Genomic DNA, 13,445 nt, shown 5'->3' on the forward strand with positions numbered 1-13,445 from the left:
TTTGGACCACATTACACAATTGAAGCTGATGGAGATTTAGTTTTCCGAATTAAAATGTTCATTCTAACATGATTGGGTAGGTCGGCCCTTTTTGATGTATTCTTTACTGTAACATTACATAGTATCTGTCACTGTGATGACAAAGTCCAGATTACATCCATCAATAGTGATACAAATTTCCCACAATATGTGATCATTCATCAATCATAGCGTGAGAATAATTAGGCAATGGCGGATTCAACAAGTTAAAAATACGACACATAAACACTTGTGTCTTTTAGGCAGTCATTATTTCAGAGGCACAAACATATTTGGGTTTGGATTTCTCAACACATGCGACAGACTTTGCCCCTGGTGCTGAATACCTTGCGAATTTGAGGTTGCCTGGATTCAGAGGATCAGCAGTGATGTTCCATTGTTTTGTCTTTTTGGCTTGTTGCGATGTTGACTGGTGTGAGTTGGCAGTCAGCAGTGGCACCGGCACAGAAACCAATCGCATCAATCTAACAAGTCAGTGATTTACAGCCATCTAAACGGGTGTATAGCTATCTCCTACGCACTTCCCAATGAATGGCTACTGAAAGTAATTGCAAGTCGTGTCATTACAAGAGTATTTTTTTTTTTTTCTCACCCAAATTAGATGTAATGTCCTTCGTAAGAGTAGAGGAAGCAATTGTAGAAGATTTGAAGAGTATGCAGTATCAAGTCAAGTCACACTTCATTTGTAAAGTGCATTTCAAGGTTCAAGGACGAAAATTTCCAAGAAGATCAGTTGGAAATTTGCATTAATCAGTCGAAGACGAACGGATAAAGTGTAGTGAGTATAGATGTATGGAAACAGCGCTAGGTATATGGAATGGAATATACTGTACTTTTTATCAACTTCTTTATTGCTGTGATCGCAGTGTCATTTAATTTGAATCCACAATTCAAGGAGCTCATCATCTATGATTCCCGTCTTCTATTTTCCTTTTCTCTACTTTGCCCTGTTAGGATTGTCTGAAAGCAAAAGCCAACCCACCATTGCCAGTAGCTAAAAGGAGACATCCAGACATGAAAACGAGAGGAATGATTTAAAAAAGGTGTGTAGACATACAGACATCCTGGACAATATATTTTATTAAAAGCAAAGCTTTTATAAAAAGCATTCAATTTTTTACTTTGTTCAGAGAGAGAAAAAAGAAAGAAATATCAGCAAGATCTTCACCTAACTTCTTATTGAAACGATATTCAGAGGTCATATGTAACATAAGCTATTCACACTTGATTGATATATAATTCTTCAAATATTAAGGCCACTTCAAAAATATGACTAATGTAAAGACGGTTTGATTTGACACCGGCTGATCGGCAATGTGGCGATATACAGTATCTGAGGAGGTATCCCCATTGCACTAATCAGATTCCTAATGTTGAGCTCAGTCGTAATTTAAAATACACATAAAAAAGGCTCTAATAATAGAGAATAATCTACAGCACTGAATAATCTGATTCAAAACATGTCAATACGAAAATCTCTCCATGACAACATTTACTCATCTAGGTATGTATCAGACACTACTAATGAAGGCAGGAGTATTGTGAGTATGAGTTCACCTCATCGTCAACACTTAGGGACCAGAAGAATTCGTAGTCAAGTCGGGAAAGGAAATGCATGAACCGAACCTCCGACGGCAAAGGTGTCTCCTCATTTGCGCTTAGGAGTTTTGCGTTTTGCCTCAGTCAGTCAAAATAGGATTTACAACTTGGATTTGGGGGTCGTCTCCAGCAGTTTCCTCATGTCCGTCAGAGCCTTCTCGATAGCCTTGGCCATTCGTGCTGTATCGGTTTCACCGCAACCATTGAAAGAGGACATCGCAAAATTGATGTGGTTCTCCATAGGATTGTAGCATACAGCATAACCGTCGGGCACCACAGGGCCAAAGCACATCACACAGTCAGTCTTTGCTGGCACCTGTTTGGAGGAAGAGCATTTGTAATTGCAACACACACACATAGTATATACATAGAGATATTGCAAATATTTCAACCTTCTCAATTTAACACATTTCCCTACCTGGCTCGTGGAAATCTTGTAGTGCATGGCTGTGGCATAGGCGCGGTCCTTGAAAATCTCTGGCAGGTGGACTTGGTCCTCGGTGGCCTGCAACTTGAGGCCCAGCAGATGCCTGTCTATGGCCTGGCCACGAATTGCCTGGTTGAGTGTCGGGACAGTGACGGGACAGTTAAAAATCACAAAGGCTTAATTCTAGGCAAGTTCACACTAATGCTGCACAATATGCAATCTACAACAGCTGCTGTGCCAGGAGCAAAGTGTTAACTATGTCCATTACAAAATTGGAGTACATACCGATAAACTGAGCCTATAGTATTTTTGTCATTACGATATGTACTGCAAACATTCCTTAATCAAATTGAACAACTGAAGTCATTGAGTTCAACGGTGACGCAGACCTTAAATTCAACAAGGCCTCTCATATGGGGGAATACGTGCTGAGAGATATTTTGAGCTATATATATATTTTATTTTGTACTTTGTAATGGAACGTAATGTGCATGTCGGCTAATCAGCCGGCCCCCTGCACAGAATTGCACAATTTCCATGCCGTGTACCCCGGCGCTTGCTGTGGTTGATCTTGTTTGTGCATTTTAATGTGCTGTTATGTGAAATAACACAGCAAGAGACAAAACAGAACTGTTGTTGCAGTTTTGCATAAATTAATTGTATGTATTTTTCAATTTCTAAGTTACATTTTTACTAGAACTTTATTTTGTTGATCAGTTTTATTAATGTAGGTTTCTTAAGGCTCTATAGACCATGGAAAAAGGTAAATTAATTGATTCAATCTTTCTGTTCATAGTTTTGTGTTAATTCAGACTTCTTTCATAAAGTACTTTAATAGAGTAGTTTATTGCTGAGAGCCCTACTCACCATGTCTGTGTATGACCTGTGCGCCTTTATAGCATTCTCCATCAAAGCCACCTTTTCTGTGTTCTATCAAGAAAAGAAATGTCACGTTTACTATCACCCATCTACAGTAGAACGCTCGCTACCTTAAGTGGGTAAATACGATTTATTTTCCCAAAAGTGAACATTTAGTTCTTTGGACCTGCATGCCAGGATTATCGAAAGCTTTGGTAAAGTTGGCTGAGTCGACTGAAGCAGAGCGGATAGTGTCCGTACGGCCAAGTTTGAACGCACGCAAGGAGGCACTTTCGTATGTGGAGCAACATTTCTGGTGCAGCCTGCCGAGAGAGAGAAAATGTTACAAAATGAATGCTTGACAACTTAGTTAAATGAGGTTTACACAGCCTTACCTGTAGTAAGCCAACTGCAGCCCAACCTGTATGAAAGCATCAGGGCTCATCTTGAAGGCCTTGGGGATAGACTTTCCAAAGTGATCAAACACCATAACCCTGAGGTCGAGATCGTCAACCATTCTGGGAAAAGGGTACAAATTAAATTTCTTGTATTGACAACTGCGATTGATTGAGATTGCATTGCATTAATCTCTCTCTCTCTCTCAAGCTGTAAGAAGCTGTATAATAAGCAAAATAATGTGCAGCAAGTGGGTCACTGCAAAATCAACCAAGGGTGCACATTCTATACCTTGCTTATTTCATACAAAATGGAAGAAATATAGTCATGATTCAAGCCTCACATGTTTAAATTCTTCTTTGCCTCCTCAATGTCTTTCGTGATCTGTGGTGTGATTTCAAAGCGTAGTTTAGGAGGCACTGGCAGAGGTTCTGTGGGCAAGTCTACAATCTCAGACTTCTTCCTGTTCCCAGCAGCAACAAGAGATAAAAGAATCACTAAAAGACTCAAATGACTTTATAGGGAGAGGGTATGACAATCGTAGTTTCAGGGTTACACTGGGATACTAGAAAATTCTGCAAAAATATGTCAAACAAAAGAAGAACAGTGCTTTAAGATGGAAGGGCTTCCCATTTACTCACACATATTCAATAACATGGTCAATCAACGCCACAATGGGCGGGCCTTCAGCAGGCGCATGCTCGTAGATCAGACCACATGTGCCATCTTCTGAAATTATAAACTGGTGCAACGGAAAGATTAAAAGTTTGATAGCATTCATTTTTTCATCAACAACATCAGAATTGAAAATGATCTAAAACCAACTTTTCCTTTTTTTAATGATATTTAAAAAAAATTATAATAAGATAAGATAAACCTTTTATTAGTTCCACAATGGCGAAATTTGCACCGTTACAGCAACAAAAAATGACAGCAGAAAATAGAGCATATCAGGGTAAAAAATAAAAAATAAAAAATACAAAGTAAAACCAACTTTTCCTACTTAGAAAGATCAATTTTTGGTGATGTTGACAAGTATTAAGTTGTTGCATTGTGTATAATGCACTAACAACACATGATCAACTTGAATCAACATCAAACTGATGATAACAAATAGGACGGTTCTAGACAAACACATACCGTGTCGCTGAACTGTACTTATGAAATTATGAACATTTTAATACGTACTTCTCTTTTTGTGCGAGTGACCTTTATCTCACCTGCAGCGTCTTGTCAAACCACCGGTTCCCACTGTTCAAGCGGCTGCCGCCACCATGCAGCATCTGGGCGGCGGCACTGGACATCTCATCTGACACCCGGGGCATGGCTGCGTCCAGACACACCACGAAGATGCTCTTTTGGATGGCTTGCACGGAATCTCTGTTAGTCCTATCTGCACACTCACAAATAGAAAGTTGTGTTATTATCAGATATATTCATAATAATTCATTGAGGTTGAATTGCTAACAAAAAATATATATATATATTTGTGTTGCGCTTTTCCTCCACAAATCATTGACTATCTCAGAAGGAGCGTAATACTTGCAAGCTACATCCAGCAGACACGGAGGAACCGTTAAACTAAAAAGGTCTGACATTTGAGGCGTCTTTTCAATAGTTTTCTCTCACCCTTTATGAGATTCATGTAGGCCTTGCCCCAAGTGTCGCGGTGTTCAGAGGTTAGGATGCCAACAGGCTCCCCGTCGGTCTCCAGAGATGAGTTCCAGATCTTTTCCAGCTGGACATAAAGCTGCTCCACGGTCAGTGGGGTTCGGTCACTGTTGTAGACGTCCATTGCAAAAAACTGATTTAAAGGGGCAGACAAAGATGAGTCCTGAGTCCTGAATCAAGATCCTATTTGCAGACCTGCCAACCTTGGGAAAATATTTTGAGCACCACAACAGTATAACAGGCAGTCTCCGTGGCATTTGAGTTACTACAGCTGAATTACTCCGTTATTCAGCTGCAGTACTCAGCTAATCACATCGTATGCGAGCTAAGAAAGGATATAACATACACCCCTAGAAATGCATCACCTCGTCAAGTTAACCGAACATGGTTACTAACTAGAGATGCACTGATTGCCATTTTCTTGGCTGATTCCAATATCAGATTTTTATTTTTTTTTCCTCTGACCTGCCGATTCTGATTTTCATTAAATTGCATATTTAAAATAAACCATCAACTATTAATAATAATTGATAATATTATATTTTATATTGTCGTCCGATACTTTTGAGTTTATGTCCGTGATTGGAGAAATCTTATTTTCCTATCATTGGTCTCATTGGGTATATCTGCTGTACATCAATGAGAAATACATCCCGTGATTGGACAGCCGCAGATACTGACTGCCGCTGCAATTATCAGTTACCACAACAGTGAGATTGCTGATTTTGACATTGTCTGTTAATTATTGTTCATTCTTCACTAGGGAAATATAATAGAACATGAAACTGTCCCTGAGTTTCAATAAAATAAAATATAACAGTAAAATAGAATATATTTTCCTCATGTTTGGTAAAATTGATATTTTTACACACTATGTTCATAATGCACGTACAAAGTTAAAACACATAGGTTTTGTTTCATACACCATATATATTTAATTGCCGGGATTTAAGCTGGTTAACCCGGCTGGGAAGGACATGAACTCCACAGCTGCGGAGGAGCTCCATCCAGTTCAACCTCATGAGGAGGATGGTTTATTTTGTATTTCCTTTTTTATTATTATTATTATCATTATTATTATTATTATTATTATTATTATTAATAATAATAATAATAATAATATTTTTTTATAGATGAGTGTTTTTGTATTTATTTTGCAGTTATTAAAACATGTGCACTTGTGTTACTTAGTCCCTTGTTTTATAATATTTTGAATTCATCATTTTTGTTTCTGATATTTCTTTAACCCCCCTTGTGTCTCTTTGGTTTGGCCATGCCCCTATATAGGTTCCCTCCTGTTTCGTTTGGTCTGTTTTAGTTTTTTTTTTTACCTCATTTTTCATTTCTTTGGTAAATTGTTCCCCCTGCACTTGTTTTGCAACCCTCCTAAGTTGATTATATTCTTTTGGTCAATAAATCCTAATTTTGCCTCAATCTACCTGCGACTCCTGTGTCTGACGGCACAGCAATCATTGCAAAAGAAAAAGTAAGAATAATAATAATAAATATCCGACTCTTCTCACTTGCGTTCACTGGAAGTCCTCCTATGCTCACCGTGCAATAAACCAACTGAATTAAATCAAATGACTCGTCTTACTGAGTGACTCGTCAAGAACTGAGTCTCAAAAGAAGAGTGGAACCTTTCATCTCGAGCGGAGCTCATGCAATACGAACAACCAGAGCAGACGCTCCGCTGGAGTGGCAGCGACAGATACGCAGTCTGCACAGGTTTGGAATACTGTCAGGCAATAGATAAATAATTGATCTAATCTTCTTGGTTTACTGTGCAGTACCTCCAAACAGACGACATTTTCTTTCTTTCGCTCACTTTTTTTGAGCACCATATACGCAGCTACTTACTTGTACATTATGTTGGTATCGAGTTTGAGTCTCGGAGCATTTTTACGAGTACGGGTACATGAGCACAGTATCAGGCATGTCAATTTGACCGGTACAGAATCTAAATTATCTGACAGTGATCGGCCGGCCGCTGGTCATGGCCGATCAAGCTGAAAACCGACCAATTCCGGTCACCGGCAGATCAATCACTGCATCTCAGGTTTTATATGTTAACATTATGGTCACATGTTTGTGCTTGATTATTACTCCCCTTACTTGCCATTTTACCTCAGCAATGCAGTAGTATGCCTTGTGGATAATAAAGTACCCCTGCACTCTGTATAAGTGGATTAAGGAGTGAGAGGAGAGGGAGGGGAGGGCTTACAGAACGACAAGCACAAGGTCGTAGCATCTGGTCCAATCCGAGGGATTGGACCAGATGAAAATACAGAATGAATGTAGGGTATTATTTTGTATTGACTGATTGTTTTCTGTAATTATGTTAATTGTGTGTAGAAAAAACGGTGAAATCCACCGTTTGTTACTAATGTATGTGTTTTTACTGAAGTTCAGCCATGCACCAGTTATGTCTGTCAGTGACACAGTACATAAAATTCTGAGGTTTATGAACATTACTCAGGCTTTTGAACACACCGTAATGTCAGATGCTGCGAATCGGCTCGCTTTCAGCTAATTACTGACAAAAAATGCAGCTGTTCTAGTGTTAATGGTTGAAGTTTACTCAATATATTTATTTTGTCTAAAATACATTTTTCACAAAACAATTTTGACAATGAAAAAAATAAATAAAATTGGTGGACCCTCTGCAGTACCTCCACGGACCCCAGATTGAAGACCACTGGCATAGGCCATAATGACTCTTTCTGGATAGTTATGAATACAGGTAATCAGGAAGAACCCAAGCCCAACAAATGGGTAGGGCTGTCAGGATCATGACATTTTAGCTAATATTTTATCACAGCATTTTTGACATTGGGTTAAAATTCCATTCAAAAATGGTTTCAACAGTTAAACATTTATAGATAGAAAGACAGACAGACAGACCGACAGACAGAAAGTTAAAATTGGTAATTTTTGCAGTATTTAGTCCTCACCTGGCAGTTGTGGACTACTGTGATATGTGTAGATGGCACGGTGCCCTTGGCGTAGTTCACCACGGAATCCCTCTTCAGGCCAGGGATGCGGCAAGACGACAGGACTTGGTAGTACTGATTCATACAGAGAGGTTTCCCTCCCAGGTGCTCCACCGGTAACGTCTCACTGCAGGACAACCCAAGACTAATGTGAAAATGCTTTGCAGGTAATACCCTATTGCTGGTTTAGATGGCGTGAAATTTAAAGACAACAAATAAATGTTAGAATGAATATATACAGTACAGCAGGCAGACGTGCAATTTGGAAGGTCAAATATTTTGCACACACACACACACACACACACACACACACACACACACACACACACACACACACACACACACACACACACACACACACACACACACACACACACACACACACACACACACACACACACACACACGATGCCTACTCGAATGGACCGGCAGATCTCTTTTAATATTACCTGGCCTTTGTATGTTAACTCTATGTGCAGATCACGATCAATTAAATTGTAACCAAGAAGACAATACTACTCACTTGTCTATCATCGTCTTGAAATCCAAAACTCCAGCAATTGTTTTGGCGGCATGTCTGGGTAGAAAACATACATTATTGATATTGATTACTGACATATTTGACTGGTTGTGAAATCCTGAAACAGTTTAAAAAAATTAAAATAAAAAGTTCTTTGTAATACAAGATATAATGGAGTTCATGGGCAATGTAGTCTGGGAAACATTACTTATCAAGGCTTTAAGCACACCAATCCTACACTTGGTATAGATGTGCTGCAGCACAGTTGTCTTCTGCAAGCTACATGGGTCCATACAGTGCTTTATGGCTGAATACATACAAAACGCAGGGCTAAGGATGCATAGTGTTGCAAAAAGGTACCCCTCTGCTGCAGCTTCTTATATATGCCGCCCAACAGGGGCAAAGCTGTAAAAGTAAAAAAAAGAGATGGTGAATCTCCTTTTTCGAAAATGGGAAGCTCATAATATAACCAGACAGTTTTTTTTGTTTTATGCTATACTGAAACAAAGGTCACAAACCATGTATTTTAACAGGTTTCTTAGAGTTTCATTTACTCTTTTGAACTTCCTCAAATCTGTTTTGGCTGGATCCATGCTAAGAAACTAAAAGTGATAGAGGAGAAATTTACTTTAAGTTTAAAGGAAATATAATTATTATGTACTATACATATAAAGAAAGTATAATCATAATCTTACTTAAATGCTATATGAATTAAATAAGTGTGGAAAAAACACTCTCGGGGCCAACCTAAAACAGAGGAACGTGTGTGTACGTTTCACAGAGGCGAAAAATAAACATGTGCCCCAACAAGGTAAGGAGTACTTGGGATGATATGACAATGTGTAGAAGATGGATCTACAGAGTAGAGGATAAGAGTTGTAGCCTGAGCAAATAATACAGCTCTTCTCTTCAGAACTGCTCAGGCCTTCAAATGACTTGTTTAAAGTTCTAATAAAAAGGTATTTTTGAGGTTAATTCCTTGGTTTCCTGATCTCTGTTAATTTTTTTTAAATGTAGTTTTCCCACAACAATCCATGCTAAAAAACTAAAAGTGATATTTCTGTTATACAAAACATATTCAGAAAATATATAGGAATACACAGGTGAGTTTTCTGTGTTTCAAAAGTTTTCAAAAAGGCGATTTTCTTTTTTTTTTGTTAAGGCTTAAACATTTTCTCTTAGCATTTAGGCAAATTATAACCGGACAAACTTGCATGCAAACCTGTGCCAATCCCTGTGTGCATGACCTTTCGCTATTTAACATTACAATGTATAAGTTAATTACGTGTGTGTTCACCTTATTTGTCCCTGCCAGCCACTGAACTCCACACGGGGCAAGACCAACCCAGGGCTTGAGTGAACCACTACAGGCAGTCGGTAGTCGAGATATGCTGTCTGCACCCACCAGGCTGATAGCTAGAAGGCAGTTATGAGGGGACACACACACACACACACACACACACACACACACACACACACACACACACACACACACACACACACACACACACACACACACACACACACACACACACACACACACACACACACACACACACACACACAGGCTGAACATGTATGGCATGGTATCATCATATATACCATAATCATATATCACATATTCTGTGAAACACTTTAGGCAAGGAACTTTTGCCCATGGGCTTAAATGAAAACAACATTCAAGAAGTCCAATGTTTAAATAAAATCTTAAAATATATAAAATATTCAACACTCAATTTTTAAATTAAAGTGCAGTAGGAGGCATGCATGACACCTTCTTCCTTTAAACATGTAGTAGTGAATAAAAAAAAAAACATGATTCGATCCACCAACAGCAACGGAAATTAATTACAGTGACAGCAACCAGTATCATGTTCAATTTCTCATGTTTATAGCAAACAAAATTTCATGGAAATCGGTTCAGAATTAGGCGAGGTACAGTCGTTGTTGTCGAGAAGTCATACACTGTATCTCTAAATACACAATTCGTTTAAAACATATGTATTTTTTTCCAGCACTAACCCGAACGAGTCTTGATTTGTAAGGAAAACAATCGTTTCTCAATAAGTAACTTTGAGTCCAGTCACATTCAAGATTCAAGATTCAAGATTTTTATTCGTCACGTACATATACATACTTTCATACATATATGCAGTGAAATGTAATGCAATAAACCCGGTGATAACACACAATATGTCCTAGGAAAAATTTCTAATAGCCCAACTAACTGACTCCTAAAACGTAATACAGTAAGTCGAATACTTATAGAATAAAATAAAAATATGTAGAATAAAATAAAATACAATAAAAATAAAATGAAATAAAATGGAATAGATAGAGGGAATATGCTTATGTATATGGAATAGGAAATTATGTATATACAGATATGTGATTTAAAAGTGGCATGTGAATAAAGTGAGGTAGTGTTTGGGATAATACAGCACAGTATACAACAGTACGGCGCAGCAATACGGCATCAAGAACAACCCTGAACAGTGACACAGTATGCGGTACAGTATGCTACATACAGTACAGAAGGTAGTGGAGCCACATTAAATCATTACATATAATGTTATTTTTTGTGGTGGAATAAATATAAGCAAAATATTTCATACAATTTATTCGATAAAAGAAATGCTTGGGAGCCATAAGAGCCGACTCTTTTCAATGAGCAGGATCATCCGGCTGCAATTGCAATTGATCCGCAGTTCACATGCAAGACGAACAGGGGGTGATCATGGTTGATCATGGATCAACTACGATCCTACGATCCTCTTAAAAATATTGAGGATCAGATTAAAATGCATCCTCGCTCTGATTTCTTAATCTAAGGATTTTAAAACACAGATTAGGAACTTGTCGGGGACTTAAGAAAAAAATAAAAATAAAAATCACTCACCCAATTTTCTGTCTTGCTTGCTCTCTTTTTAAGGCCATCCTGCAGCTTCTCTCCAATGCCCCCGGGCTTCTGGAACTCAGCAACCAGTTCTCTGGTGTGACCGAGTTCCTCTGTCTCCATTATCGGCTCCAGCACAGCCAGGTAGCGCTCACATGTCTGCTGCAAAGGCGGTATGGGGAGACCGGGCAAACCCTCCTGGTGGGCAAGGTAGCGCCCAGGAATTCGTGTTGCCAGCACTGGCCTCACCAAGCCGCAGGGTTTCACCATCCTTGATTTGACCTAAGAGATAACAGATGAAGTGGGTGATTGGAAATAAAATATGAAGATTTCCCGAAGTAGTAGAAGTAGTGTAGTCGCAGGAATGAATGTTCAAAATGGTTCCATCTGCGTGCCTACATGAAAATCACAAGTTATAGTTTGGTCTACAATGCGCAGTGACCAATATTCTGAACTTCCTGGTATTGGTCAGCATACTGTACTTCCCTTATTAGTTAATAGATTATTATTGTAGTGTGGTATGTTTGTTTTCTGATGCGGGAAACGTTGAACAAAAAAATATCGTAATCCCCGAAATAATAAAAATACCAATGAATAAAATCAGGCAATCGGGGAAATCTCAGCATTACAGATGGTGTTTGTTACAGTCTTCATCATCGGCAACATTGATATCAAGTGTCAGTCACATCTGTAAACAACCATAAGGGAACAGAATGCAGGAGTAGGCTAGTAAAGGGTTCTGAAAACCAAAGAATTGACACTATACTTAAACACTTCTTCGACGCATTGCCTCACATCGCGTGGCTTTTCAATTACGTATATTTCAAATACGTGTTTCGTTTTCAACATTACGCTTTCTATGCATGCACAATATCGATAAAACAAGTTTAGCGTGGTTTGCACGGTCGTCGGGAACAAGATAGTACGAAACCGCCTAAGACGGTCACGACATTTGTTGTTAAGGGTGACTCCGTCTCAGGTTACCGAATTGGCCCGTCTTTTACAAAAGTATCCGCGAACAGTTACTTACTGCCGTTCTTGCCAAAATGCCCCACATTCTGAAGCCCTAGAAACGCCTCCGGTAGGCGAACTCCACGCAATGTTCAGTAAAAACTAGGTGATAGGTCTTTGACACAGGTCAGGACGACGAGTGGTGGCAGGCAGACAGGCGGGCAGACAGACAGGCAGGCGGGCAACAAGACAGACAGGCAGCCTCCGCGTATGACAGTCCAGCGAACTTCAAGTACGCGAGTAACCAGCGGATCGACAGCGGCCGAGGCCCGCGTCACCGCCTTTCGGCGGGTCGCGCGTTGATGACGACACTGCGTGGCCCCCCTCGCCTGCGTCTCGCCCTCGAAGCAGCGGGACACGCGTGTCAGCCCGGCGAGCCGCCGTCGCCGGGTCCGCGGTTCTCCCGCGGATCTTAGGTGTTGCCGCGGGTTTCATTTGTTGTCCGCGGCTTTGACACACCTCTCCCGCGTGCAGATTCGATGAATAATATAGGAAAATAAAAATGATAAAAACGGAGCTGGGGATGATATATGGAACGGTGCAGCCTCCGGTGCGCCAACCCGGCTGGCTGGCTTTGATGCTCCTTTCGAGTCAGCGCTGTATGGCTGAAGGCTTCCCTGTCTTCTTGGATTCAACTGAGTGTCTTCATGACCTCCCGAAAGTATCACGTTTACCTAAAAAAAACAAACAAACAAAAAAAGCTTTAGCTCTGACCAAGTGTTGATATGCGATGAAATGAATGGAGGAATAACACGAACGCGCCTGGCAACCGGCCGACGTGTGGATTTTGAACATGTCCCACTGACATGTTGACAGATTTGACTGTTTTCGTTCAAATAAACATTACGTTCCCCTAATCGGGGCTGATAAGAACCGGGCAGGGCCACCCAATGGACCCTGGAGATCTGTAACAAACGTGTTATGGACGTCTCCGATTTCCGAACCTGAAGTTATTCCCACCTATAACCCGCCTCCTCGTTCTCCTCTCCTCGGGCTCCTCACTAGTCCTACATGCGTACGATACCGACGACTTCT

General features: G+C 39.9%; 1 protein-coding gene across 1 annotated transcript; it reads right to left on the minus strand.

The window, feature by feature from the left end:
- Positions 1–1,059: 1,059 nt before the first annotated feature.
- On the minus strand, positions 1,060–12,644 carry crata (carnitine O-acetyltransferase a). The gene is made up of 14 exons (XM_080017985.1): positions 12,430–12,644; positions 11,403–11,681; positions 9,801–9,919; positions 8,507–8,560; positions 7,945–8,110; positions 4,949–5,123; positions 4,540–4,712; positions 3,961–4,061; positions 3,663–3,782; positions 3,319–3,441; positions 3,111–3,246; positions 2,933–2,995; positions 2,057–2,194; positions 1,060–1,954 (listed from the first exon to the last, which is right to left on the minus strand). Exons 1-14 carry the CDS (start codon positions 12,454–12,456, stop codon positions 1,739–1,741), a joined length of 1,890 nt encoding a protein of 629 aa, XP_079874111.1. The 5' UTR covers positions 12,457–12,644; the 3' UTR covers positions 1,060–1,738.
- Positions 12,645–13,445: the final 801 nt, after the last annotated feature.

This window comes from Zeus faber (assembly GCF_960531495.2).
Source record: "Zeus faber genome assembly, chromosome: 17".
Taxonomy (NCBI): Eukaryota; Metazoa; Chordata; class Actinopteri; order Zeiformes; family Zeidae; genus Zeus; species Zeus faber.